At 48.8% G+C, this 25,402-nt stretch overlaps 2 protein-coding genes across 4 annotated transcripts; one reads left to right on the top strand and one right to left on the bottom strand.

Moving 5' to 3' along the window:
• Positions 1-1,576: 1,576 nt before the first annotated feature.
• Positions 1,577-9,853, bottom strand: LOC125330278 (torsin-1A-interacting protein 2-like). 3 transcript variants are annotated; one of them, XM_048313254.1, is made up of 7 exons: positions 9,686-9,853; positions 8,662-8,860; positions 6,970-7,022; positions 6,393-6,909; positions 5,959-6,273; positions 5,400-5,564; positions 1,577-4,585 (listed from the first exon to the last, which is right to left on the bottom strand). In XM_048313254.1, the coding sequence occupies exons 2-7, from the start codon at positions 8,693-8,695 to the stop codon at positions 3,825-3,827; spliced, it is 1,845 nt and encodes a 614-aa protein (XP_048169211.1). In that variant the 5' UTR covers positions 8,696-8,860; positions 9,686-9,853; the 3' UTR covers positions 1,577-3,824. The 3 variants fall into 3 exon arrangements, with proteins under 3 accessions (XP_048169211.1, XP_048169210.1, XP_048169212.1); XM_048313253.1 differs by having other exon boundaries at positions 6,393-7,022; XM_048313255.1 differs by having other exon boundaries at positions 5,466-5,564; positions 6,393-7,022; positions 9,686-9,851.
• Positions 9,854-13,766: 3,913 nt separating this feature from the next.
• On the top strand, positions 13,767-24,815 carry LOC125330410 (torsin-1A-interacting protein 1-like). The gene is made up of 6 exons (XM_048313475.1): positions 13,767-13,935; positions 14,181-14,249; positions 17,625-17,726; positions 18,575-18,634; positions 21,153-21,212; positions 22,275-24,815. Exons 1-6 carry the CDS (start codon positions 13,788-13,790, stop codon positions 23,066-23,068), a joined length of 1,233 nt encoding a protein of 410 aa, XP_048169432.1. The 5' UTR covers positions 13,767-13,787; the 3' UTR covers positions 23,069-24,815.
• Positions 24,816-25,402: the final 587 nt, after the last annotated feature.

Genomic DNA, 25,402 nt, shown 5'->3' with positions numbered 1-25,402 from the left:
TACAATGGAGGTTTTGTAGGCCAAAATGCGGCCCCCGAGGGAGCAGCCCTGTGGCAGCCGAGCCTGTGCACGGAGCTGCAGGAGGGTTAAGCTGCAGATGAGCTCACAGAGGTTAAAGCTCAACAGGAGAGACGTGGCTGCACTGGGTGCACTCCTCCTCCTTGTGCCCTGCCTTCTTCCAGCTCCATCCCGTGCTGGTGCAAAAAAGGTGAGAAGAGATGTGGCAGGAATGTACCTGTCCCAGGGTCAGGGATGCTGCAGGCAGCACGGGGTGCCACGCCTGGGCAGCACTGCCTGGGCCACTCGGCTTTACAGGCTGAGGATGACAAAGTTCCATCGGCTTGCAGGACAGCAGCACATTCACAGGGATAAACAGCACTAATTTTGTGGTGGAGCAGTCCAGGCTGGCCTCCCAGGACCGGTTTTGCCCCTCAGTTGTGCTCCTGTGTGATTTTCAAGGTGATTTTTGGGATTGTTGAGCACCTTGCGGCAACACATCCTTCCCTGCAGAGCCGCTGCCACAGAGATTGGGACTTAGAAAAGAGGGAGAGCTGGGAAGGGGGGGTGCATTGTTTAATAGTGTCACCCAGTGGTGTCCCCCACCAGGGCTCTGCAGCTGCTGTGCCTGTGCCCCAGGGAATCGACTCAAAGTCTGGGAAGAAGGGAACTGGAATCCCTGTTTGGGAGAAACCTTGCCGGGGGCCCTGCTTCTCCTCAGCCGCAGGCACCAGCTCAGCCTGGTTTTGGAGCAGGTACAGGGATGATGATGCTATTCACCAGCACAGATCATGGTGAGCACATTATCCAGGGGAAAACCACCAGCACACCTTTCAGCCCCTGAGTTTATTCCCTCGTTTTCGGATTCGTGGGCAAGACTTTAAAAAGCAGCCTGGTTTTCGCAGCATCGCTGCACCTGGGGACACTGGATTTTCATGTAAATCTTTGGGGTAGGACCAAATCTTGTCCTCTGGCATTAGACAACAGGAGATGAGTGATGTTTACTTCTGGCAATCAATCACATTAACATCTATGTGAAGGCAGGTGCCAATGTTACGAGTATTGTTGTCAGGGGACTGAAGAAAATCCAAACTGATAGGGTAAATCCTCTTTTTTTTCCCAGCCCTCTCTCTGTTTAGGCTAGAGCTGGGCAAAATAATTCATCACAAAAGTAAACCTTTGCGTGTGCTGCGGTGGTGGAATATCAAGTGGAACCAATCTGTTGAAATGAGAAATATTTGCTTTTTGTATTTCTAAAACATTTCAGTTGTCAGTGGATTTCAGTTTCATTTATTAAGTATTATGCAAACCCCAGTGTATTTCAGCCTGGGGGTTGAATCCAGCAGCTCTTTGGGGCTTTGTTTTTAATTTTGCCTCAATTGAAAAAGCTGCAAATATTTGCCCCAAACAACTGGGAAAAATGTTTAGTTTTTTTCCAGGAAAAGAAAATATTCACTTTGTTTGCACAGCTACAGCCCTGACCTAGATAAAACTTTGTCCAATACAATGATCTCTTCAGCTTAATGAAAATAGCTAAGAAAAAGGAATGGAATACAGTAAGACTCCAGCCTCACTTTGCTGGCTTCTTTCACAATCTCATCATTTATTTTTAAATAGAAGTCCTGTTTCAGAAGCAAGCAGATACTTTGTCTTTAAAAGGCCATGAAAACATCTCCGTATTGGAAGAGCTCAGGTGGGTGATGCTTTCAGCGAGGGCAAGCTGCCTTTGCAGACCTGGGCAGTGCACTGCAAACACAGCGTGCAAAACAGAGAGAGAGAACATCAGAATCCAGACTGCCACCAGAATATTGGCACAGCACGAGGAGTGCTCTGCTGGTTCTTACATCAACACCCACACTGAACCGTGCAGAGCAGGATAGTGTTTTCTCTCACCACAGTAGTGTCCAGCAAGAGAGGAGAGGGAGAGGAGGAAGCAGCCTGTATCTTGTACCACACTGTGCCCTGGGCTCCAGCAGGCAGTTCTCACATTAGCCCAGCGTTTATCAAAGTTAAAAGCCCTGTGGTCTCGTCTTCACGTCCCCAACCAACCAAAAAGTCTGTTCTTTGGCCAGAACACGGACAAATAACCCTCCCTCTTCCTTTGTTTTGTTCCCTCCTCCAAGTTAAGGGCCACTGATCTCCTGAGACGGGTCAAGGCACACGGCAGGGGGAAGGAGGAGACGGGCTGTGGTTTTAGGGTGCAGGGCTGCGCCTCCCCGAGCTATTGGTGGGGCAGATCAGCAAGGCACTGTTGGCAGGAGATCCATGCAACAGCAGGGTCCAGTTGCTGTAAGGAGCACAGGACAGATGTGCAGCTCCTAAAAAACACCATGGTGGTGTGGATTTGGTCTTGTTTGGATACAGAGCCCAGCTCTGCAAGGCCTCGGTCTGTGCTGCTCTGTGGAAATGAGCCATGATCAGCTACAGCTGCTCCATCTGCACAGGCACACGGGGCTGGCACTGGGGCTGCCTGTTGGCTTATAATAAATGCTGTAACCTGCACCTGCTCTCCAGGTGTTCCTGAGTTGGCTGCTCTGCCCCACAGCACCTGCAGAAACAGTGTGCAGGGGGGAACCACAGTGTTTCCAGGACTTTGATTTCTCTTCCTAGGATGCAGAGAAGGAGGCACGGTAAGAAGCTAACCTTTGTCAAGGATTTTTAGTGTTAATGGCAGAGATTTTGTCTTCACCAGCTAACCCAGCTAACCCAGCTCCTACTTGCTTTGGCAGATGCCAGAGCTCCATGAGCCCGGCAGGGAGGCAAATGTACCCTTAGAGGGCAAGGACCTGGTGTGCCACCCTACATGGTTTGAAATATCAGCATTAACATCTACATTCATCAATAGAAATCACCTGGGGAGGGGCTGGCAGGCAGCTTCCAGCCCTGCACACAGATCAGGGATCCAGGGGAAGAACAATCTGTCGTGTGGGACCAAAGCATCGGCCCGAGGAGAGAGTCACAGCCTTTGTGTACCAAAGGGACCGAACGGACATTTTTTAGAAAGATGTAGCATTAAGTTACATTGTATTATTAATTTTTTTTTCCTGTGTAATCCTTTGAGGCTTCACACTATCAGGATGACAGCAACTGTTTCGTTGCTCTCTGGTTGTGGAGCTTGTTCTCTGGCACATGGGATCCTCTCATGGGATCCCCGCCATGAGCGTAGTGTTCAAGTGCTGACAACCTGGAATTTCTCATAATTGATGTTTAGGGGATCTCTGAATTGCAGGCTTGTTTCAGGATCTGGGCTTTGCCTGGGGTCAATCAGGCTGTGCAAGTGGGACTCTATCGGGGCTGACTGGTCAAACCCTTGACTGGCAAACCACTTTTCTTTTTGAAGCATGCCTTCAAAATGTTGGGCTTTGAGGAATTTGACCTTTCTGTGTTCTAGAAGCTCCCTGGATAAAGTATATTGTGAGGCTGATGTACGCAACTTAAGCAAGCTGAGGGGCAGGAAGAGATGAAAGAGCTGCTGAATCACAGTCTCTTTCTGTCATAATGATTGTGTACATTATTTGTCTGTATCTCGATAGAAATGCTACCTGCAAGGTCCTGTTTTCCCTCCTGCCTCCCTACACGTCGATGTTCTCCTGTGCAAGCAGCAGTCTAAAATACCCCCTCTTCCCCTCTGCCAGAAGGAAGCGTGAGTGTCGCCTCCAGGACTCAGCTGCCCAAAGGGCCTGGATCAACTTGTGCCTGTCAAACTCTTCCCAGCAATCTACAAGAAACAAACTGAAGAGAATTAACACCAGTTGTGCCTCTGCCGGTACCAGAGCCAGCCAGGACCATCATCCCAACCCTCCTCGGGGCTCTGGCCACCTTTGTCCCTAGGCTTTGGCAGAGCAGCCCCCCTCCTCGATGGTCTGCACTGGGTGGATGGGTAGGACCAGGTGGGAGATGCGGCTCCACAGCCCGCTCAGCTTGTCAGAGTCCATGTGGTCGTGGGAGCTGGGGGTCCTGGTGCTGGTGAACTTGGCCCAGAGGAAGTCACGGACCCTCTCCTCCACCTGCCGGAGGCTGATTTGGCTCTCCAGCACGTCCTCCTCCAGCAGCACCGTCAGCAGCAGGGCCACGTCCTTGAAGGCGGCGCTCTCGTGGTCGCAGTACTTGTAGAAGATGAGGGTGGCCCCCGCGGGCAGCAGCTCGAAGCGGTGAATGACCGCGGCCCGGCCCCCGGCCTGGAACGCCGAGCTCAGCTCCGAGTCCACCTCCAGCTTGGCGCGGTCGCTGTGCAGCCCGGCCTTGTCGCTGCCGTCGATGTGCACCGTGCTGCCGTGCAGCGCGGCCGAGTAGGAGTCGGCCACGCGGGCGCTGAGGCACCGCAGCGTCCACTCGCCCCTGCGGGCGGCCGTGAGGATGATGATGGCCGGCTGCGTGTGCTGGGACGCGTTCAGGTGCTTCTGCAGGAACTTGCGCCCACGAAGCCACAGGTGGGGGCTCTGGCCCGGAAACCTGTGCTGCAGCTGGTCGAACTGGGACAGGAACGCCTCCACCGCGGGGTTCTTGCGGGGCTGCTGGGAGCTGGAGGTCGGGCTGCCGAAGCAGAATATGCAGAAGCCGAGCACTGCGAGGCCCACGACAACGAGCCCTGTTCAACAGGGGAGAGACACGAGACGGGGAACGGGAGTCAGTCCCGAGTGACCTGCAGTGACACGCTGGAAGGTAGCTACAATGGCTCTTTATCCCCTCTCAGACCTTCCCCCCTGCACCAGGGAAGTGGAGCAGGTTGGCCAGGAAAGGCAAAGGGGCCGCTGGCTCTGTGTTGTGAGACTCCCACTCCAATACACCAGGCAAGGGGGCTGCAGCTCCAGGGATGAGGGCAAGGCTACAGCTTTGTGCAAAACTTCCTAAGGGAATTGCAGCTACCCACTAGCTTTCTTCTCTTTCCTCCTCCTCTGTTTTCTTTAGGGTTTGTGGCTGTTCACAGCACCACCTGTGGAGGTGTCTGACCCAGGTAAAGTGCTGCGTTCGCTGCCCTCCTCCACGCTATGAGCGAACAAAGGCCACTGTGCTTCTGCTCAGAAAACACAAGGCAGCAAGGTCCAGACACAATGGCTTGTGTCCCTCTCCATGGCAAAGCAGGGTCTCTTGGTAACAGGAGAAGTGTGCAATGCAGATCAGCATCACTGCCCCCGCTTAGAGCCCCATGACAGAGCAGGACTGGGGAGGGCTGTAATAATCAGCACAGTAGCTCCCCAGACCTCCCAGGACATCCCAGGGCACTCACAGCATGATTAACAAAATTTGCCAGCTTTTGAGGCTGAAGAGCTGGAGGGAAAGCTGCTACCATAGGCTCAAACTGAGCCTGTATTTAAGGGGATGCTTTTTTCTTTCAAACCCTCAGAAGAGGCTGTGAAAGGTCCCGAGAGAGAAGAGTAATTTAATTAAATGTGCTTCATTACTTGCTCCTGGAGGATCAGTGCCTTCTGGTCGATGAGTAACATGCAAGGGAAGCTTCTTTTCCTCACCTTTCCACAGGAGGGACTCTTTGGCCTTCTCCTGCTCTGTGTTTTGGGTGGTGACATTCTGCAGGCGAGACCGAGTCTCTGGATTTGGGGCTGTGTCCCCTGCAGTAAGAGAAAAGACATGTGCCACTCACTGCTGAGGGAACAGGTAAATGGAGCTGTAGTAAGAAAAGAAGGAGCTCCCAGCTGAGGGAAGAGTTAGAAGTGAATACTGCTTTGGGTTAATACTGCCCTGAGTCCTGGCTCTCTCCTTTTGGGCTGGGCAAGGAGAAAGCCAATGCAGAGTGCAGTGTGGCTTCATGCCTTTCAAAGCACGACAGGAGCCAAAGCAGAGAGAAAGAGAGAAGCCAGTTAATTTCTGATATCTTCTTTCCTACTTGACTCCAGAAAAGTGACAATGGCTTCTAGAGATCTCACCCAACTACTGTTCTAATGCCCATGGGAAGTGTAGGCCTGGGCACAGAGGAAGAGCAGCAGTGTGCAGCCACCAGCTCACCTTTTGGTCTTTTCCTTAACATGCCTTGAGACCTGCTCTCCTGTGTTTCTTGCTCTCTGGGTGCCTCTGGCTCCCAGTCTGGGAGAGTGGCATCGGTGCTCTTCTCTGCCAAGAGGCCCCCAGGGACATCTTCCACCCCAGTCACATCCAAATGTGTCATTTCACTCTCAGAGCTCCGTGCCTTGCTTGCTGACAAAGCATCCTCCTCTGCTCTGTGGAGGCTTTCACACTGCCCAGTTGTCTCCTGGTGCTCCCATGTTTCCTGGTGGACAGGGCTGCCTCCTTTGCCATCCACATCACCATGGCCCAGCCCAGCTGTGGGGAATAAAGTTCACAGACCCCTTTTAGCCCAAGAACCAACAACTCTTTCTCCCGCTCTGCCTCCTCTAAGCCAAGGCCCAAGTTATCAGGCCCAAGGGTGGGGAGAGACTCACCTTCATCCAAGTCCTCTTTTTCCAGGGGTCTTTCTGAGACACCTTCTCTTGTCTTGTCAGATTCTTCCAGCAATACTTCAGTTTCCTGGGGAGCTTTCTCCTCTACTGTGGAACCAGCTAAACCCAACAGTGTTGTCTCTCCCCCATCAGCAGTTGATTCACACACTGAAGAGTCCTCCTCTGGTTTGCAGGATGTCTCAGGCCCCCTGCTTGTCACTTGGTGCCCAGGTGCTTCCCGGGTGGACTCCTGGTGCTCAGGGGTTTTCCAGGCAGGTTCCTGGTGCTCAGGGGTTTCCTGGGTGGGCTCCTGGTGCTCAGGTGTTTCCCGAGTGGGTTCCTGGTGCTCAGGGGTTTCCTGGGTGGGCTCCTGGTGCTCAGGTGTTTCCCGAGTGGGTTCCTGGTGCTCAGGGGTTTCCTGGGTGGGCTCCTGGTGCTCAGGTGTTTCCCGAGTGGGTTCCTGGTGCTCAGATGTTTCCCGGGTGGGCTCCTGGTGCTCAGATGTTTCCCGGGTGGGCTCCTGGTGCTCAGGTGTTTCCCGGGTGGGCTCCTGGTGCTCAGATGTTTCCCGGGTGGGCTCCTGGTGCACAGGATGCTCTGCTGTGCTTCCCAGCTCACCCTGGGCTGGTCCAGCTGTTGGGATCAGAGTTCACAAGCCCAGTGAGCCACACAGGAGTCAAGAATGCCCAGTGCTTTACCACCACCCACAGAACTCCCAGTTCTGGCACTGCAGAAACATTTACCCCCAGTGAGACAGGAGAGAGAACAGAGTGACCAGAAGTGAGAAAAACTCTTGGGCTGAGATCCAGACAGCTGAGTGAAGGGAAGGAGGGAATCAGTATGCCAAGGCAGTCGCTCACCACCTCTACAAGCAGACTGATGCCAGGCCAGTCTCCCAGCAGTGGCCACCTTGGAAGTCACCCTCTTCTCCCTTTCCTCCTGTGCCCTAGTTTTTGTTGCTGAGCATGATGCTACACTGTATTCAATAACCCTTTTCCCACCTTTGGTCCCTGCCCAGTCTTCGGCCCACCCCAGGGTATTGGCTGGGCAGAGGCAGAAGGCCTTGATGCTGTGCCAGCACAGTTCAGCAACAGCCAAAACTGCTCTGTTTTCAACATTTTTTTCCCTAAACCCACAAATCCAAACCACAGCACTTACAGCTGCCATGCTAAAGCCAACTCAATCCCAGCTCATGTCCTAGGTGGGGTGGGCAGGCAATTCCTTTGTCAGGTGGTAGGATATGTTACCACACCTTCCATAGATAGGGGGTTTTCACAGATAGCTATGGATTTGAAGAATTCCTAAGTTGAGTACAGTCATGCCAATGCACTTCAAACATCTGTCTGAATGTAAACGATAACTCTGCTCATGCTCTGTCTGCTTCTGTCCTGGAGCTGCTCTCCCAAGGAGCCATGGCAACTATTTAATTAGAAACAAACACTGGAGCATGGTTCAGTAGAGAGATGCTGAGACTGAACAGCATTTGTGACATATTCTGACTCTTACAGAACCAAAGTGCAGCTCAAATTTCAGGCGCTATTTGTGAAAAATTGCTTATGAATGATCAAGCATTACAGTGACATAAATGATTACACTGTAATTAGAATAAACACTGACAAAAAGGGCAAGGCATTCCCTTCTAATTTGGAAATAGAGAAAAAGCTGCACTTGTCACTTGTCAGAACATTATTTTTACATTCTTTGCTGATTATTACAGTAACACTTCTGACTATCTAGGACAGACCTGAGCTGGTGATGGCATCACCGTATCACTGACACACTCGTAGGTACGAGTCATAACAACGCTCCCACAGAAAGTAAGTACACGGTAGAAACCGAAGCATGAGGAACTTGGAGGTATCCTGCTGTTCCAGGATAGCTGGGCACAAACTACTCCTTGCCCTGCTTCTTCCAGAGTTTTTCCAACCCCAGGTGGTGGAAAACTGGCTTATTATTTAAGCATCTGCAGATGGGAAGCATCAGGATGTAGGGAAGAAAGCTCTTCCAGTTTGGATCTCTCTCTTCAACATTCCTTGTGCTGCCATCTCGGACACAGAGTCTAAACCTGCTGCAGATAGGAATCTAAAACTGAAAGTAACTTGTTCATCTTTCACCCTTTAAAAAATGACGGCAACTTGCTTTCCTTGGCCTGGAAAAGATGGGATTCCTTTACTGGTTTGTTTTTCTTTTGCACAGGTTTCCCATGTCACTGCTGAAAACTTGTAGCAAAGGGATTTTCCTCGCAGATGGAATAAGCGTAGGATTCACTTACCTCCAGGCAGATCCATGCTTGGATTCTCTTCCATTTTCCTTTTCCCCTGGAGCTCTGGCCTCTGCACGGTTTGGTTTCACTTTCTCCAGTGCTCACACGGGGCTGTATCTCCCTGCTGCTCGAGGGGCTGACCGAGTCCCACCCCCCTCACAGACACCATCCCGTCCTGGGCCGGGGCATTCCACGCAACGCCCAAACCCTGATAAGCAGAAACACGGGAGCAGTGATTCACGGCGGAGAAGGCTCCTCCTCCACGATTCCCAAGGTGAAAATGGGCGGATGTCATAACCATGAACCTTCAGCCCATGGGCTGTCAGCTATCTCGCTTCCCGTCAGTCCAGGGGTTAATGCAAGCCGCATTTATCTGGGGACATGCCAGGGGGGTGAGGCACTGCTTGCTCATCCCGACGGACTCCGCCGTGCTCCCGGACGGCAGGTCCGCAGTCCGGGGCTCGGCAGGCTGCCCCGTGTGCCTTTGGGCCGCTGGTACCTCACAGCCAGGCCGACACGGAGCGATGAGCCTGCTCCTCGCAGCCGCCGGCCTCCAGCGTGCGGGGCCGGCAGCGCTCCGGCAGAACCCGCCCGCGGGCTCGGCAGTGCCCGGGCGGCGAGCCCGGAGCCGCAGCCCGACTCCTGCACCCCTCCAGAGATAATTCCCCCCGGCTAAAGCACTTTGGGACAGGGCACAGCCGGAGCCGGGCTCGCTGGTGTAACCCGGGAGAGCCGATGGCTTTCCCAAGCACAGCTAAGGCGGCATGGAAAAACTCCCGAGAAACTTTCCCCGCCGGAGAGTGGCCCGTGCGGTTTTCGGCACCGAAACCTCCAGCCCAGGCTCCTCAGCAGCTGCTCGGCACAGGGGGACGGACACCTTGCCTCCCAGCACTGTCTCTCACACGCGATTTGGGGGTGTGCGGTGCAGTCGCTGCTCCGCCGTCCGGCTCTCGTCCCTCCCCTCCCTGTTCCCGATGCTGACGCTCCCGCAGCAGAAGGAAGTCAGGAGAACAAAGTGGAGTCGGACGCTTACCCAGGCAGGTTCCGAGCCGGTCAGGGCGGCGATCAGAAGCAAAGGGGTGGCAAGAGGAGGCCAGCGCTGGCCTTTCCCCTTGCCCTCCTTCCCAGAGGCCCTTCGGGGCCAGGACACCAGCACACACCCTGGAGCCTCCGCTGGAAGCGTGACGGTGAACTCTGCCCTTCCCTGGCTCCCGGCAGCCTGCTGGGAGCTGTAGTTTTCCTTCCCACAGTCGTTCTCGGATGCGGTCAGGAAACAATAACTCCTTTTTTTTTTTTTTTTGGCTGTATTTCTGCGACTCCGTGGTTGTGCGATTTCCTTCAGGCGCTTCCTGCATTCAGTAACAGTGTTGTGGATTGAAATAAGGAAACCACAGTGAGGGGGGAACTGGTTTGAGAGTTGATTTAGGAAAAGGGCTACAAGAAACGCAACCCAAACATGTAGGTAGCAAAGCCTAGACTGTGGAAATGTCACACTGCCAGTGCAGGGAGGCTGGGGAGGATGTGAAATGGATGGTCTTCAGCATCAGCCTGGAGGGAAGGGGACGCAGAGCCCACCCAGTGTTCCCTGAAGTGGTCCAGAGACTGCAAGCCGGGGGAAAAGGTCTGAGAGCGTGTGTGTCAGCCCCTGGCCTCATTCAGGCAACGCTTTTCCAAAAAATTATGTTCTAACTTGTGGTGCCTGCACAGTGGCATGTACAGGCATGGGTGTGTTCCAACCCCTTCCCTATTCCCCCTGCGCAGGACACATTTCATGGAAAGCAGCAGCATGGAGCATGCCAGGGGGAAGGCAGCAGCACAAGGAGCTGCAGAACAGAGACAGCAAACGCCCTGGAACTCAGCTTGCTGCCTTTTCACCAGCATCCCCAGAGGAGCCCAGCAGCAAATGGCTGAGGCAAAACACAGGGAAAGGCAACTGAAACGGTGCTGGGAAGGAGCAGGCACTGAGTGGCTGAGACTCCTCAGTCTGTGAAGCAGAGGGCTGAAGGGGGACATTTGGCTAATGTTTGATTTGTTTCAGTTTGACTAAATCCCCCCCTTGCTAGTACCTGAGGCACCTGTAAAACAGGTAAGAGGTTGGGTTCAAATGGGCAGAAAAAAATACTCCTTTATGCTGTGTGGAGGAACCCTTACTGGCTCATGGAGCACAGAGGCAGCGTCAGAGGGGTCAATAAAATGTGTGTGCCACATGGCTGTCAGCATGGGCACAGGTATCAGTACTGATGCTGCTCGTGTCAGGAGGGTGATGAGAAGGCCAGGTGTGCTGGGCACAGCGCACGCAGCCGAGGCAGGGCTGCACCTTAGTTCTGACAGCGGCTTCCTCGTCACCCGCAGAGCCGGGGAGGGGACAGTGGCCATGGCAGACTCAGCACATTCCCTTATCGTGACCAACCTCTCACCAGGTGCAGCAGAGGCTGTAAAACCAGGAGAATGGAAAAGCAGGAAGGAAAAAGTTGGCATGGCTGATCCACAGAGGCCGAGGTCACCTTGAGGGCCCTGCTCCTGCCTGCCATCAATCTTGCACCCTGACTTGAACTGCATCAGTAAGGAACAGCCAAGGAACAGCAGAGAGGAGCTGCAGGTGTCAAGGGCTTCGTGAGAATCCAAGTATTTTCTATCCCTCTGTCCCTAAAACCATCCAGTCCCTTCAACACAGCAGGTGTTTGGGGCTGAGGGCCCACCCTTTCCACAGAAGCACAAGTGTCACGAAACTGGTGGCAAGTGTGTGACAAAATCAGGGGGTCATTTCGGCTTCTCCAGGTTGAGAACCTGGTTCCCAAAAAGTCGTTTGTCAGGAAAATTACCTGGTTGGCCTAGGGCATGAAGTCATCACAAAACTGTTACAAAAAAGGATCTTGACATTGTTATGTTGATTTTTTTTTCCTGGTGTGGTATTTGTTACATCCTCTTTTAGTTCTTGCTTTAGAAAACAATGCTCAATGTGTGTGTTCTGCTTTTAGGACTGAAAAGACGGACAATATTTAGTGCTGGTATAGAAGAAGGTATGTTTAACTTAACTCACAAATATTCACTTGCTTTTGAGTGAAACTGCAGCATTTATGGTGTGTTAGTAAAGCATTTAAGATATTTTTTGTTTTGAAATCTTTGTATAGAGAAGACAGGCGCAGGAGTGGAGGCTGAAAGGCACTTCCCTCACCCAGCCTTCTTGTTGGATTGCACAGAACATGCACACGCCTACTCCATTTACAACCCTGAAAAATAACAAAATAACCTCACAAACATGAGCACAGGTGTTCCAGGGTATTGTAGATGAAGTTACTGCTCTTACAGTATCGTCTTCCTCATTCTTGACTTTTTTCAGTGTGTAGAAATCCTTCAGTACCCGTACAGATGAGGGGCTGACCTCAGCAAGAGCAGCTCTGCTCAGAAGGACCTGGGGGTCCTGGTGGATGACAGGTTGACCATGAGCCGGCCATGTGCCCTGGCGGAGTTGGGAATCTGGGGTGCACGGGAAGAGTGTGACCAGCAGCTCAAGGGGACCGATCCTGCCCCTCTACTTGGCCCTAGTGAGGCCACATCCAGAGTGCTGTGTCCACTTTTGGGCTCCTCAGTACAAGAAAGACAAAGAACTGCTGGAGAGGGTCCAGCGGAGGCCACAAAGATGATTTGGGGTCTGGAGCATCTCTTTTATGAGGAGAGACTGTGGGAGCTGGGCCTGTTTGGTCTGGAGAACACTGAGAGGGGATCTCATCAGAGCGTACAAATGTCTTGAAGGGGTGTCAAGGGTCCAGACTCTTTTCAGTGACAGGATGAGGAGCAGTGGCCATAAACTAAAACACAGGAACCTCCACCTCAACATGAGGAAGAACTTCTTTACATTGAGGGTGGCAGAGCACTGGAATAGCTGCCCAGGGACAGCCTGGAGTCTCCCTCTCTGAAGATATTCCAAGCCTACCCGCTTCAGGTGACCCTGCCTTGGCAGGTGTGTTGGACTGGATGATCTCCAGAGCTCCCTTCCAACAGGAACAGTTCTGTGATTCTGTGAATTTGTGAAAGGGTCTGTATTTGCTTAGCAACTCATTTCCAAGGTGGTCTTGAGCTGCTCGCTGCCCTGGCACATAGGAGCACCCCTGAGTTCCTGGTTTTCCCAGCTTTGGGCAGCGCACAGACACTTTTCTGAACTCAGTGAGCAGTCCAGATGTGTGTGTGTTTGTGGAATAAGAAGGTGCTATTTCTTTGCTTAGAAACATCACAGAAACATAGAACAGCTCATGCTGGAAGGAAGCTCAAAAGATCATCTGCTCCAAACTTGCATGGGAGAGGGAGTCCAGAGGAGATCTTGTAGTCCCGTCGAATTGCATCTTGAAAACCTCCAGTCACAGGAACTCTACCACATGCCTGGGTAAAGATGCTTTATCAAGAATGCAATCAAATGCGTTTTAAAATCCCTGTTTACCAGTTATGCATGCGAACAAATGGGTAAGAAAAGTGAAATGCCTAGCGAGTTATTCTACATCTGATTAACCAAAATGATTCCTACACTAAGGAACAAAGTAGTGCAACGTTATCAGCGCCAGAGGATCTCACGTTCCTCAAAGTACCTCTGAGTTTCCTCTCTGCTATTCAGTCGCTATTTGCGCTTATTTTACGGGTTTTTCTGCCTCCGAGAAATGCAAAACTGGCGTTGTAGAAAATAACCGGGGGGGGGGAGCGAAGGCGCCGGGCCCGCGCTGCCCTCGAGGGCCGCCCCCGCGGGGCCCCGCCGGGCTGGGGGCCGCGGCCGTCCCGCATTTTTCTCACTGGGGGGCAGCAGCCGCGGGGCCGCCGGACGGGCGTTCCCGGGCTGCTCCCGCCGGGCCCGATCCCGATCCCGATCCCGGTCGCGAGCCGGGGCCCAGTCGGGGCCCGCGGGCGGCACCGGCGGGGCCATGGCGGAGCGGCCGTGGTACCACGTGACGCCGCGGCGGCCGCTCCGCGCGCGGGCGGAAGCGGCGGGCGCGGGTCCCGCCCCGCGGGAAGTGAGGCCCGCGGAGCCGCCCCCGCGGGACGCCGGCAGCGAGGGGCCCGGGCCGGCGGCGGTGGGCAGAAGGGGCAGGGGGCGAGGCAGGGGACGGGGCCGGGGACGGGGCCGGGGCAGGCGGCGCGGCGCGGCAGCGATGGTGGGCGGCGGTGACGACGAGGCGGCTCCGCCGGACGGCCCCGGGCTGAAGCGGCGGCGGAAGAGCCCCCGGCTGGCGGCGGCGGCGCGGCCGGACGAGCCCGGGGACGAGGTGGACGGCGCGGCCCAGCGCGGCGCGCTGCGGGGTGAGCGGCGCGGGCGGGCGCAGCGGCGCGCGGTGGATCCTGTGGTTGAGGGCGCGGCGGAGCGGCGCGAAGTGGGGCGGGCGGGCGGGCGCCGTGGCGTTCCCTCGGGGGCGTCGGGACGGGGCCGCGCAGCTGGAAACGGCGGGGTCCCGGTGGGGCTGGTGCTCCTGCGAGGCTCTCTGGCCGGGGCCCGGTGGGCTTGAGCTGAGCTGCCCGCTGTGCCCCTCACCCGTTTCTCGTTTCAGGGGAGGAGCATCACTTTGGGACCCCGGACTCCCTGACGCGACCCCCTATAAAGGCGTACAGATCGCCAGGTAGGCTTCAGCTCCCGCAGGTCACAGTCCGCGCCGCTGGCCAAGGGGCTGAAATAACCCAAACTTGGGGAAATGGCGTCTCTTGGGTTCTGGCTCCTTGGCAGGCGTTCCCGTGGCTCTGGCACGCAGGTGAGGAGATCCCGCGGTGGCTCTTACCCCATGCACGAGGGATGGAAGGAGAAGCAGTCCTCTAAAGGATCGGTGCATGCCGAGCACGCTGAAGCCCTTAGGGGGCTGTTTTTCCTAATGCATCACTTGGAGCAGTATTTTATCACAGCATCCGATTTTACTAGCACTGCTTGGTTTTAAAAGGCGGGATTTAAATAAGGCATCCTGAGCTGCAGAAATCAATCCCTCAGTGGCTGTGCTCCTTACAGGGAGCAGCATTGCTTATGAGGAAGTGCATAACTGGGGCTCGTCCTTCCTTTGAAACACCAGGCATGCTCCAGGACTTGCTCCTGGCCACTGGGCTGGACAAGCTGCTGTGTTAGTACTGTGTGGCACCTACTTGTTGCTTTAGTTGATGAAACCTGTGTCTTTCTCAAAACTATAGAAACATCCCAGCGCTGTGTAACAGTCATGGGGCTTTAGCCTGTCCTTGCACCAGGAAACTGTGAATAACTTGTACTTCCTTCCCCTTTACTCTGTTTTGGAGCTGTACATTACCAGTGTGTTGCAGTGCTCAGGGATGAGTTGGGCTAGCCTGGGACTGTTCTCCATTCCGACCTGTGTTCTTGTCACCAAGAACTGTCTCCCCGTATTCTGCTCCAGAAGCAGAATTTCCAGGAGGCATGGAAAAAATCTTATCTTGAGGAAGGAAGAGCAAGGTTATAAGTATTTCTTTAGGAAGATACAGAGGTTTGTCTGTGAAAAAGCTCTTGCTCCCACAGGGTGGCTGACAGGGTATAATAGGCTTAGTGTTTTAAACGTGGCTGTGCTGCTTCAGGAGGTACTGCTGAGGGTTGGGTTTTTAATTAGATGGCTCTAAAAATGAAGCTGGTCTCCCCGCACCACCCTCCCCAGCTCTTAACAGCTGTATTGGATTATAGTCACAACAGGTGTAAAAGTGTGATAACAGACTCTTTGTTTATATAGAAGCAGAGGAGTAGTTTCCCCCCTCACAGTCCCCCCCATCTGTAGATGTGCAGTATTGTGCTTTTCCTGCAGAGTTTAGGGGATGGCCTGTGAGGCAGGGGAATAAGCAGGGTGGGTTGTTATGGGGGCATAGTTGTCCTGCTTCCCTGAGAACAGAATGGAAGCAAAACCACACCTTGGGAAACTGGTTTCTGGCTTCTGCTAAGAGGTTTTAAATACAGGTTAGGCAACTTGTCTGGGGAGCTGAGAAGCTTTAAGAAGAATTTGGAAGAGTTTTAAGAGCCTAAGAACCAGTGCATTGAATCAGGCAGCTTCTAGGTCAATGAGCTGAAGATACATGGTAGCAATCTCCATGGAAATTGTCTTTTATAGACCTTTCCTTTCTTCAACTTCTAACTCTTTAGGTAGTGGTTGATGCCAAGAAGGGGAGAGGAGTTAAGAGTAGGGACTGCCTGAGTAGCCCTCTTTAGACTCATAGATCCTTTTGGTTTTCTGGTCAGAATTACTGGGAGATTTCCCTTGTAAACCTTGGTACATAATGAAATATTATGGATATGTGGTTTGGTATTCCTGAAAATTAAGTAATTTGGTGAGTGTCCTTGTTCTGAGCTTTGTGGGCAATCAGTCACTAACAGTTTTTTAAGATGGATTTAAAACACAGGGGCCCATTCAGTGTGTGCAGATACTTCACTGTTGCACCTGTGATTTACCACAGTTTAAAACTTAGAGCTTTTTTCCCATCTTTTGTGGTTTGGGTGGGTTCAGTGGTTTTGTTTTTCTCCTTTGTACGTTTGACATACACTGGCGTGCTGGAACTGCCAGAACACGTTAGAAAAAGGCTGTTTTCTTTGTTGAAGTAAAATCCCTAAACACTAGGTGGCAAGCTGTGCATTGCCCTTGGCATATGGTAAAAGAGCTACAGAAACACATTAAACCCCAGGAGAACCCTGGGCTGTTTAAAGAGTAAAAGGGCCCAGAGTGAATGTTAGAAAAAAATTTACCAATTGTATTCTTCGCTTTGCTGTTTGCTTTGCTGATGCTTGATAGCTGTGCCATGATCTCTGTCCCCCAGCTGTTCTACAGCTTTTTATTCTATACCTGAGCTTTTTCTTATTGATGCCTTAGGTTTTAACTTTCATATTTTTAAATCCTGTACTGCCTAGTGTGTAACTCTGAAGTTTCTTGTAGCCTGTTGACTTCTGCTCTCTCATGCTAGGGAGACATAACAAAGCCTCTCCAGGCCTGCTCTCCAAGGACACTCAGACTGTCCTAGGCCCAAAAGTATAAACCAAAAACCTCTAAAGGGGGGGGCAAGCTTGGGGAAACTACATCATTAGCTGAAGCTTTAATTGGAGAATTAACCCTGATGTGCAAATGAACCAAACTTATAAAAGTGTGAAGAACTCCTGACCTGTTGTCCATCTTGGGTCCGTTTTGAGAGTAGCCTCTGGCTCCCCAGGGGGTACCTTTGAAGGCCTTTCGAATAAACACCTACCTTTATTCCCTTATTCTTGTCTAGTCTCTGTTTTTAGGTTGCCTCTCTAGGCATCATTATCAGCCCCTTGCTTCTGGGATTGCACTTTATCCTTTCCTGTGTTTGGCTTCCCAGCCCTGACCTTTGCTCTGTGACCTCTGATACTCTACAGGGCTTTGTTCTTTCTAGTTAGTTACATTAACTAAGCTGGGTTTCACAGCTGAACAACTCTGTAATTTGGCAAACCTGCTGAAAGATGTTGGTTTAGATTCTTCCCAGCTACCTGAAGGGTGAAATTAGGTTGTCGTTCTCTCTGTTAGGAGAGAACAAGACCCAACTAAAGGATGGCTTGGACTACTTTAAAAGGGGACTTATTTTCTGTATTTGCTTCTGTCTCTTTTCCCCTTTGCCCAATGCTGCATAAGACAGCACAATTGTTGTTTGTAAGTTGAGTGCCCAAAGCGGTGGGAAAAACTCTCTGTACTCCCATGGCATGTATTTGCTGGTTTGCACTGAATCCCCTTAGTGTAAGCAATTTCTCAGCTCCTAGTATTCATGTTTTTAAGCCAAGAACTCCTAAAAATTGATTTTTTTTAAAGAAGTGTGTGGTGGTGCAGACAGCTGTATTTCTAGTGAACTCAAATGTACCATAACCATTTCAAGTCTTAGTTGCCTTTTGTTGCATTTGGGAGTTCACAACTTGAAAGATCACTGATTTAGATCATGGCTGTTCTGAAACTACATCTTGGTCCTTCAGATTTATGATGTTGCCGATCCTCTCTTTGTTCTTTTTTTGCTCCTGACAGGTGGTACTACAATTCACTCTGAAGAGAATCCAGTAAAGGAAAATGCAAAGGCTTATGACAGTAACAAAACTGAGAAACCAAACAGTTGTACACCGTTAAAAGGTAACACCTTTTATCAGTACTTTTTCCATGGTTTAACAAATGATTGCTTAAATGTACTAAAATGACAACCATTTAGTTCTGTTAGAAAAGGGGAAGTTTTTGAGCTGAAATCTGAGTGGATGAAAAAGGGGTTTTTTTAAAAAAAAAATTTTTCAGTGTGTACTCCTGCCTGAGCCAAAGTAAAACTGATTGTAGTATGATGTTAATCTGCTTGGGTGTAAAACCTTAAGGTTCCAGAAAATGCAGATTCCAACTTTTTCAAAAACCACACGGGTGTTTATCAAGCAAAACAAAAAGAAGAGTAATATCATACCTGCCTCAAAAAACTGATGAGAGTGGATCTTTAATTGCCTCAGGCAAAGAAAACTAAAACTGTTCTTTTTCTAAAAAGGTGAGTTATCTTTGACTTTAGCAGGGGGAAGCTGACTACACCAAGTGATTTCAAAGTGCGGGAGCACTTTGCTTGTTGCTCAGAGATTTTTCTCGATGTGTGTTACAGAAGCAATGAGGAGGTTCAGTGAGAAAAAAATGCGATCATTTTTAGCCACAGAAGGTAGTTATGTGTCTTTTCAAAATAAGACATTAGAAGAATGATTTATCATATTGGCAAAAGCAGGGTGAAGGGCCAAATTAAGCCCTTTCTAATAGATAACAGTAGCTTTCTCCAGCTCAGAGGGGTCCAAGAGGCTGTTTGTATGCTGTATGCTTGGTTTGTCAGCACAGCGTATCTTCCTGCCCTAATAAGCTTTGAGGATTTCATAGAAAGACCTAAAAGCATGTATGGCTGGTCTGTCTTATTCTGACCTCTGATGTGGTAACTAAGTTCTTCATTTGTGCTTTGGTTTCAGAAATAAAGGCTGACTTCCTTGAGAAAAATCAAGGGTGCTACTCAACATCTACACCACTGAGTAAGTAAAACAAGAGAACCCAGTCTTTCTCTGTTGTTAGATGAAAAGGACAGAATTATTTTCCTTTCCTCTGCTTCTGGTTTTTCTTGTGCCCTGGGACACTGTCTGGGAAGATGGACAGACACTCAGGAGGCAGATTCAAATAGAAGCTGGAGAAGGCAGCACACTCCAGTCAGAGCCTTTCTGTGAGGTTATTCAACTTGCTGACCCCAGAAAATGCTCCACTTTCTCTTTTATTTTTCGTTTTGGAGTTGGCTCATGGGACAGTAAGTGCAGAGCATGGCGTAGAGGCATTGTGGGGGTGAGCTGAGGAAGGGAACAAAACCTTCACCTTTTGGTGGCAGTGAATGTTAGTTTGTACACAAACCTTCCCTTTTGTCCCTTCCCTGAGAAGTGGTGGCTTGCTATGATTGAATTAGTTGTTCTATACTCCTGCAAAGGAGCAGCATTTTCTTTGCTGGCAAAATCCAGTCTGCTCACCTTGTGACCAGCTCCCAGTGTTTCAGACTTTTGGTTGTTTTTGTGGGTTTGTTGGGCTTTTTTGGTTTTGCTTTTTTTTGGTTTTTTCCCCCCCCTGTTGGAAGAGTACTTGAAAGAAGAAGAAGAAAAAAAAATATTCCGACTTCTTAGTAATGTCTGGGTGCTTGTTTCTGTCCTCAACAGGTATGGGTATAGATAAACAAAGTTTTGTAAATCAGATTTCAGTCTGAAGAACCTGCAGGGGTTGTTTGCATTTTTGTTTCGTTTTGTTTATTAAACCATGGTGCCTGCAGGAAGAGAAGCTCATCTTGTGGTAGCTGTACATCTGTGAAATGCCTTTGAAGAATGGATCTGTGCTGGAACTTCTCTCTAGTCTGGTACTTTTACTTGTCTGTGCCACTCCAGGTGCTGCAGGAGTGATTAGTTGGGTGAAGAACTTCAGAAGATCGCTTAAAACACTGAAATCTTTAAGGTGTCTGCAGAAGTTATACTTTTTGAGTTAAGCAAGACATAATTTACTTGGCCTTTGTGCACATTGTGTTGTAAATAAGGCATGATTCTTAGGCAGAGTAAGATCTGGTTTTAGGCTGTTTATTGAATTATTTTTTCCTTTAGTGTATGATTTACAGCTATCACCTAAATATGAAATCTAATCCGTGCAAACAGAGCTGCATTGTGAAGTATTACAGAATAGAGGTGATTTTTGAGCTGTTAACACTTAGAAGATTGAGATAAGCTTAGCCAGTGACAAGCTCCATGGCTGTGCCCTTTTGGGGTGGGGGGTTGAAATTACAGAATAGGGCAGTTCATTAAGCCAGTTAAGCCCCAGCTTAAACCAGAGCTGCTTTTAGCACCTTCTGTGATTACATTCATACAGAAACAAGGTTATAGAGTTTATTTCAGTGTCTTTAAATAACTACTGCAGGGTATGTTTGTTCAATTTATTCTCAATAGTGCCATTGACAGTGCCCTGATTTGGTTATATATTATTAAAGAGCCTTCAGCTTTGAACCAGTTGCTGTAGTTCACAAGGAGCCAGAAACTCTCCTGTCTTTTTAATTAACTGGCTAAATGCAGCAAACATGCTGACCAAAAATTGCACAGTATATATTCATACTGGTCTCTTGGGAAAGTTGTTCATAACACTTTATGGATAATGCCTCTTGTACTTTGCTCTCTGAGCCCATTTGAATAAATAGACCAAAAGTATATTTTGAAGTTGAAAGCTTGCATTTTGCTTTAAAAGCATAATTCATCCCAAGAAACTGACTGCTGACGAAGCAGGCCTCCAACCCAAGCTACATGGAGAGGGAAAATAAGGCTATGCATTTAACATATTGCTTTGGTTTTGCTATTTATATCTTGCATTATGTTATTTTTCTAGTGTGTCCATTAATTAAGTTTCCATTTTTTATGTCTCTCAAATTCTTGAGCAAAATCAGGAAACTTAATCGGGACATGGGATCCTTGTGCAGAAAAGAACAGGTCATTAAATCTCTTCCATTCTGTCACCTTGTACTTGAAATTGAGTATTATTTGCATAATTCTTCAAGAGTTGAAAATCTTTGGGGGTGATTTGTGGTGGAGTGGGGACTTGCACATCCTATGCAAGATTGTCAGGATGGCTTGGGGAACTGGCATTTGGCAAATAGCAGAGATGGAGAGTTGCTCTGACAGCTGAGTGAGACTTCTCGGGATGGTGGTGGTGGTGAATTTCCCTTGTTCAAGGTTAATCTGTGGAGCAGAAGGGGCGAGTGATGTGGAAAAGAACCGAAACCCCTGTACGTGACACAGCCCCACCTGGGATGAGGTGACAGCCTCACCTTTGCTCCGGCTTAGCAGGACTGTGTTTGCCTCAGCAAGGTGCTTTGTTACCCTTCCTGTAAGCTTTTTGTGGAATTTTGTATGTAAAAGCATAACTAAGAACAGCTTTTCGTTGAAAATGATGCAGTTTGGTGATTCCAACTCCGTGCTGGAAGATTGGTTGTAATTGTTGGCTTAGTGTTTTTCTCATGTTCCTTTCTTAATCTCTTAACAGGCGGAAGTAAATTTCAGAATCAGTCTAGTAAAGAGAAGCAGTCACAGCCTTTGGCCAAAAGTAAGACTTCTGCTTTCACTTCTGTTTCATGCTTCTGTAACATTTAACCATTTTCATGCCTTTCCAAGTATTACAGTTCTGGGGAGCTGGTGTTATGCTGAGGGTCCTTGCCAGAACAGATGATTTGCTTGCTAGGACATGTCATCAGCATGAAGGAGGGAAGGGTGTTGTATAATGAGTAACATTTTCACCTGAATATAAGGTCTTTCATCTGTAATGTTTACAAAATCAAAACGGAGGCAGGGCTAGTGGTGGTGGTGTTATTTAACCATTGCTGTGTTGCTGCCCTGATAAAAGTTAGGGTATAAAAAGGTAGCAAAAGGAATGCAGTTCATCCTGTTTCCAGGAAGATTGGTGTATTTTGTCACTCATTTTACTGGGAACAGAATCGAGCCTTTTGCTTGTAGTACGTGAAACAAGTGTTCATTTAACTGTTCAAATACGAAACCAAATCCGAATACCTGGTATTTGATGTGCAATGTTTGCTGTGTGTACTCTTTGTGAAGCTCACTGCTCCAAAGACCACACCGTTTTCTGATAGTGTTGACCACCAGTGTTTGAGATGCAAATACTGCTGCAGGAACTATTTTTACCCTTACAGGAACAGGAAAGAGAAATAACAGAAAGCTTTCTGGCGCAGCCAGGTTTTCTATACGACATTTTCTGCAGAGCATAAATGTAGGAAAACCTATGACCTTTTTCAGAACCATTTTAAGCTCGTGGTTTGGATTTTATTAAATTGAATGGAATATTGATGAACTTTAAGAGCTCCTTTTTAAGAAGAAGGTCTAATTTAGTCAATCTGGGAACATGTAAAAGTGTTCTTTTTTGTAAATGCTGTCACTTCACAAAATTGCTTAAGAAGTTCAAAACTGTGTTCGGGTTTGTTTTGTGGTTTGTTTGGGGTTTTTTAACTAGATTGTCTTTTCTATGCTCTTCAACTACTGTACCACTGTTGAGAATGGGATGATTTCAGAGTTTCCTCTTATTTTCCTTTCACTTGTTGACTTCTGATGCCTTTTAAAACATTGTTTTCTTCTTGTTTGCTCCCTCTCTCCATAGATGATGGTGAATCGCAGAATGGATTTCACAAGATGTGGACTTGGTTCCTGGTTCTGTTAATTAGTGTCTCATTGCTTTATGTCCTGTGGAGTGGATTTTGGGGTGGAACCTCCTCAAGTAGAGATGCTGAAATTCTGCAAGAGTTTCGGGCCCGGATGAAGAAACTAAAAGATACTTACCAAAGTCAGGACCCCAATCTGTGGAGAAGAGCTCATGTGTTCCTTGAGAAACATCTGAACGCTTCCCATGTGCATCTGGAGCCGGCTATCTTGCTGCTGACAGCTGGCCGGGAAGCTGAGAAGGCCCTGAGGTGCCTGAGTAATGAGATTGCCGATGCTTTTGCCTCCTCCCAGAATGCCACTACGATCAGGATCAACGGGGTGGACAAGGCTGTACTGGACAGTGACCTCGTCAAGCTGGAGGTGGACACGGCGCTCAGCTCCGGCTTCAGAGAAGGCAAGAAGGTGGCAGTGGTGCATCGCTTCGAGTCACTGCCTGCAGGCTCCACCTTGATCTTTTACAAGTACTGTGACCATGAAAATGCAGCCTTTAAGGACGTGGCCCTTCTGCTGACAGTTCTCCTGGACGAGCAGTCGCTGAGGAAGAGCTTCACCTTTCAAGAAGTGGAGGAGAAAGTCCGGGATTTCCTCTGGGCAAAGTTCACTGGTTCAGATGTTCCTAGTTCTTATAATGGCATGGACACAGATAAGCTGAGTGGACTGTGGAGCCGGATATCTCATCTTGTGTTGCCTGTTTGGCCTGAAAAGGGCCTCCCTCTGGAGGGATGCACATAAAAGTTGCTAGAGAGCACTTGGGAAAGGAGGAGGATGCAAAATGTGTGTTGCAAGGCAGAACAGGGAGGAACTTAGTGTGGCTGCTGAGCTCAGGCAGCAGCAAACCTGTCCTTTCTGTGCAGAGACTTTCCACCAGCTGGCAGGGTTGTTTCTGCCAAAGCAACTGGGACTTCTCTAAGTAAACTACAGAGTGTAACTTGCTGGTTGTTGGTAAATTGCATTCAGTGATGCATTCAGCCTTGGTGTCCTGGGGCTGGACGTTGCTGTGCATCACTGCAGAGTCGCTCATCTGCCTCTGAACCTGCCTTGATGCACTGTTGGCTTTGCTGTGAGGATCCTTCTCTGGTGGCGCATAGAGCTGGTAGCACATCTGACAAGGTAACAAGAATGTAAAAAACATCACCTTCATCTGCCAGAATTGCTTACTTTTCTTCTAACATAGGAAATAAACTGAAAATGATTAAGTGATGTGAGTCTAAGCACAAGCTTTTTCCTGATCCATTAGGTCACGACATAGATGCAGCTATCTCTGGCCACTTGTAGAAGTGGCAAAATTGTTTCAAAGATCTGTGACTTGTAGAGAACCTTCCAGCAAGCGTTCCTTCCTTAAACAAGCCTGTCCCAAACAGTTCTGGAGAGAGAGGAAAGCTGAGGTACAAAGGTTGCTTAAAGGCAGTAGTGCTAGTGTCAGTTAAATAATCCCTCAGTACCTCTTTGCCTGGCCGCTTGCAGGAGTTCTCTACTCCTTTTCAAAGTTTTGCCAGTCTTAAAATTTGGATGGAAATGATAAAATGTCAGCCCTGTGTACATACTATCTCCTTTCCAAACAAAACTTTAGGAAGACATAGGTTATTTCTCATTTTACTAAGATAATTATTTTTGCATTGAGAGAATCTATTTATTTGTGGTACCTGATACCTTAAAAAAATAACTTTTCTTCTTGTACCTGTGTATAACCTGCTGCTTGCTGTATAAATTTCTAGCAAAGAACAGATTTGCAAAGCATGCTTTTAAAATGCTTTTTAGTCTCTCATGTCAAGAATTCCTCACACCAGATTAAAAACAAGTACCTGTTTCTATTGTTAAGTACTTTGTGTAAAAAAATAAAGAGAATAGCAGCACTTCCATTTCATTGCTGTTACTTCATCCTCTGAGCTATTGGTCCATGTACATTTGGTTTTATTGAGTGTGAGGGGGAATGTGTGAAGATGCTCTCAAATTAATATGTTTTCTTGTAACAGCTGAGAGATTGGGCCCATCCTTCATTCACAAGCTCCCTGAGCTGTCCTGTTGCAAAAAAAAATCCTTTTCAATCAGGAAAACCTGTTGAGGAGCTGGAGCTTCTGGCTTCTTTGTGCAAGGCAAGGTTGGGGGTATGAAGTGGAATCAACCAAAATCCCCTGAAGCATATAAAAGAGCAGAGTTTGAGACACAGAGCTGTGGTCACTTAAACCAGAGGTGGATATGTTCTAACTATTGAGAGCTGGCAATGGATAATGCTTCCTATTTTAATAGGCAGAAATAAAAACAGTAAGAAGACATGGAAGTGCTGTTGTTCTGGATGTTTAATAGCTCAGGAAGGAAAAGATGGCATTTACACTTTGAACATTTCACTGGACAAATGTTTTTTATTAAAAAAAAAAACTGTGACTTATTTTCAAATGTGTCCACATAGCATATTTGTTTGTATATTATGTAAACTATTTTAGTAATGATTCAAAATAAATGTACTTGTTTGTTTTATAAAGCTGTTTTAAGACTTGCCATTGAATTTTAAGTGGTCAGAGGTTTTTTTTCCCCCCATGTTTAAATTGCTCATTTCACCTTTGACCAACTACAGACACCTAAAATACAACCTTTGGCAAAATTTAGAACTTTAGAGAAAGTTGAGTGGAGTGGTAGACACTGTGATGCAGATGCATGTATTTCATAATGTGAGGGCTTTTGTCTAACAGGGAATGTTTCAGGAAATGGCTGTGAATTGTTTTTTACTTGGTGTTCTTGTATTAATTCCCCAGTTCTGATTTCAGCTGGAACTAATGATAAGATATGGTTCACTTGTTTCATTAGCCTGATACAAGAGTCAGCAGCTGACAAAAGGGATGACTTCATTCTTGTTCCACTCCTAGCTGCATGTTCTGTACCTTTGGTGTTGCAAACAAGTGCACTGTGAACTGACTGGAGGGACAGTCTTACTGAAAAGTAACTTAAAAATTATCAGAACTGGCCACCACAAAAAAAAAAAAAAAAGACAAAGTTGTGACATAAAGACAGGAGATTCCATACACATACAAATAAAACATCTTTAATACAGGCTTTTTTCTGTTTCTAAAC

Source organism: Corvus hawaiiensis, chromosome 9, assembly GCF_020740725.1.
Source record: "Corvus hawaiiensis isolate bCorHaw1 chromosome 9, bCorHaw1.pri.cur, whole genome shotgun sequence".
Taxonomy (NCBI): Eukaryota; Metazoa; Chordata; class Aves; order Passeriformes; family Corvidae; genus Corvus; species Corvus hawaiiensis.
This window is presented reverse-complemented; position numbering and strand designations above follow the sequence as displayed.

What these genes read in the sequence shown, in the direction of transcription:
- LOC125330278 (XM_048313253.1), bottom strand. Translation starts at nt 8,695, where the DNA reads ATGGAAGAGAATCCAAGCATGGATCTGCCTGGAG. An exon ending in AAGCATGGATCTGCCTGGAG is followed by an intron (nt 7,023 to 8,661) that starts GTAAGTGAATCC and finishes TGATCCCAACAG; the next exon opens with CTGGACCAGCCCAGGGTGAG. An exon ending in CACTGATCCTCCAGGAGCAA is followed by an intron (nt 4,586 to 5,399) that starts GTAATGAAGCAC and finishes CCTGTTGAACAG; the next exon opens with GGCTCGTTGTCGTGGGCCTC.
- LOC125330410 (XM_048313475.1), top strand. Translation starts at nt 13,788, where the DNA reads ATGGTGGGCGGCGGTGACGACGAGGCGGCTCCGCCGGACGGCCCCGGG. An exon ending in CAGTTGTACACCGTTAAAAG is followed by an intron (nt 17,727 to 18,574) that starts GTAACACCTTTT and finishes CTTTGGTTTCAG; the next exon opens with AAATAAAGGCTGACTTCCTT. An exon ending in CTCAACATCTACACCACTGA is followed by an intron (nt 18,635 to 21,152) that starts GTAAGTAAAACA and finishes ATCTCTTAACAG; the next exon opens with GCGGAAGTAAATTTCAGAAT.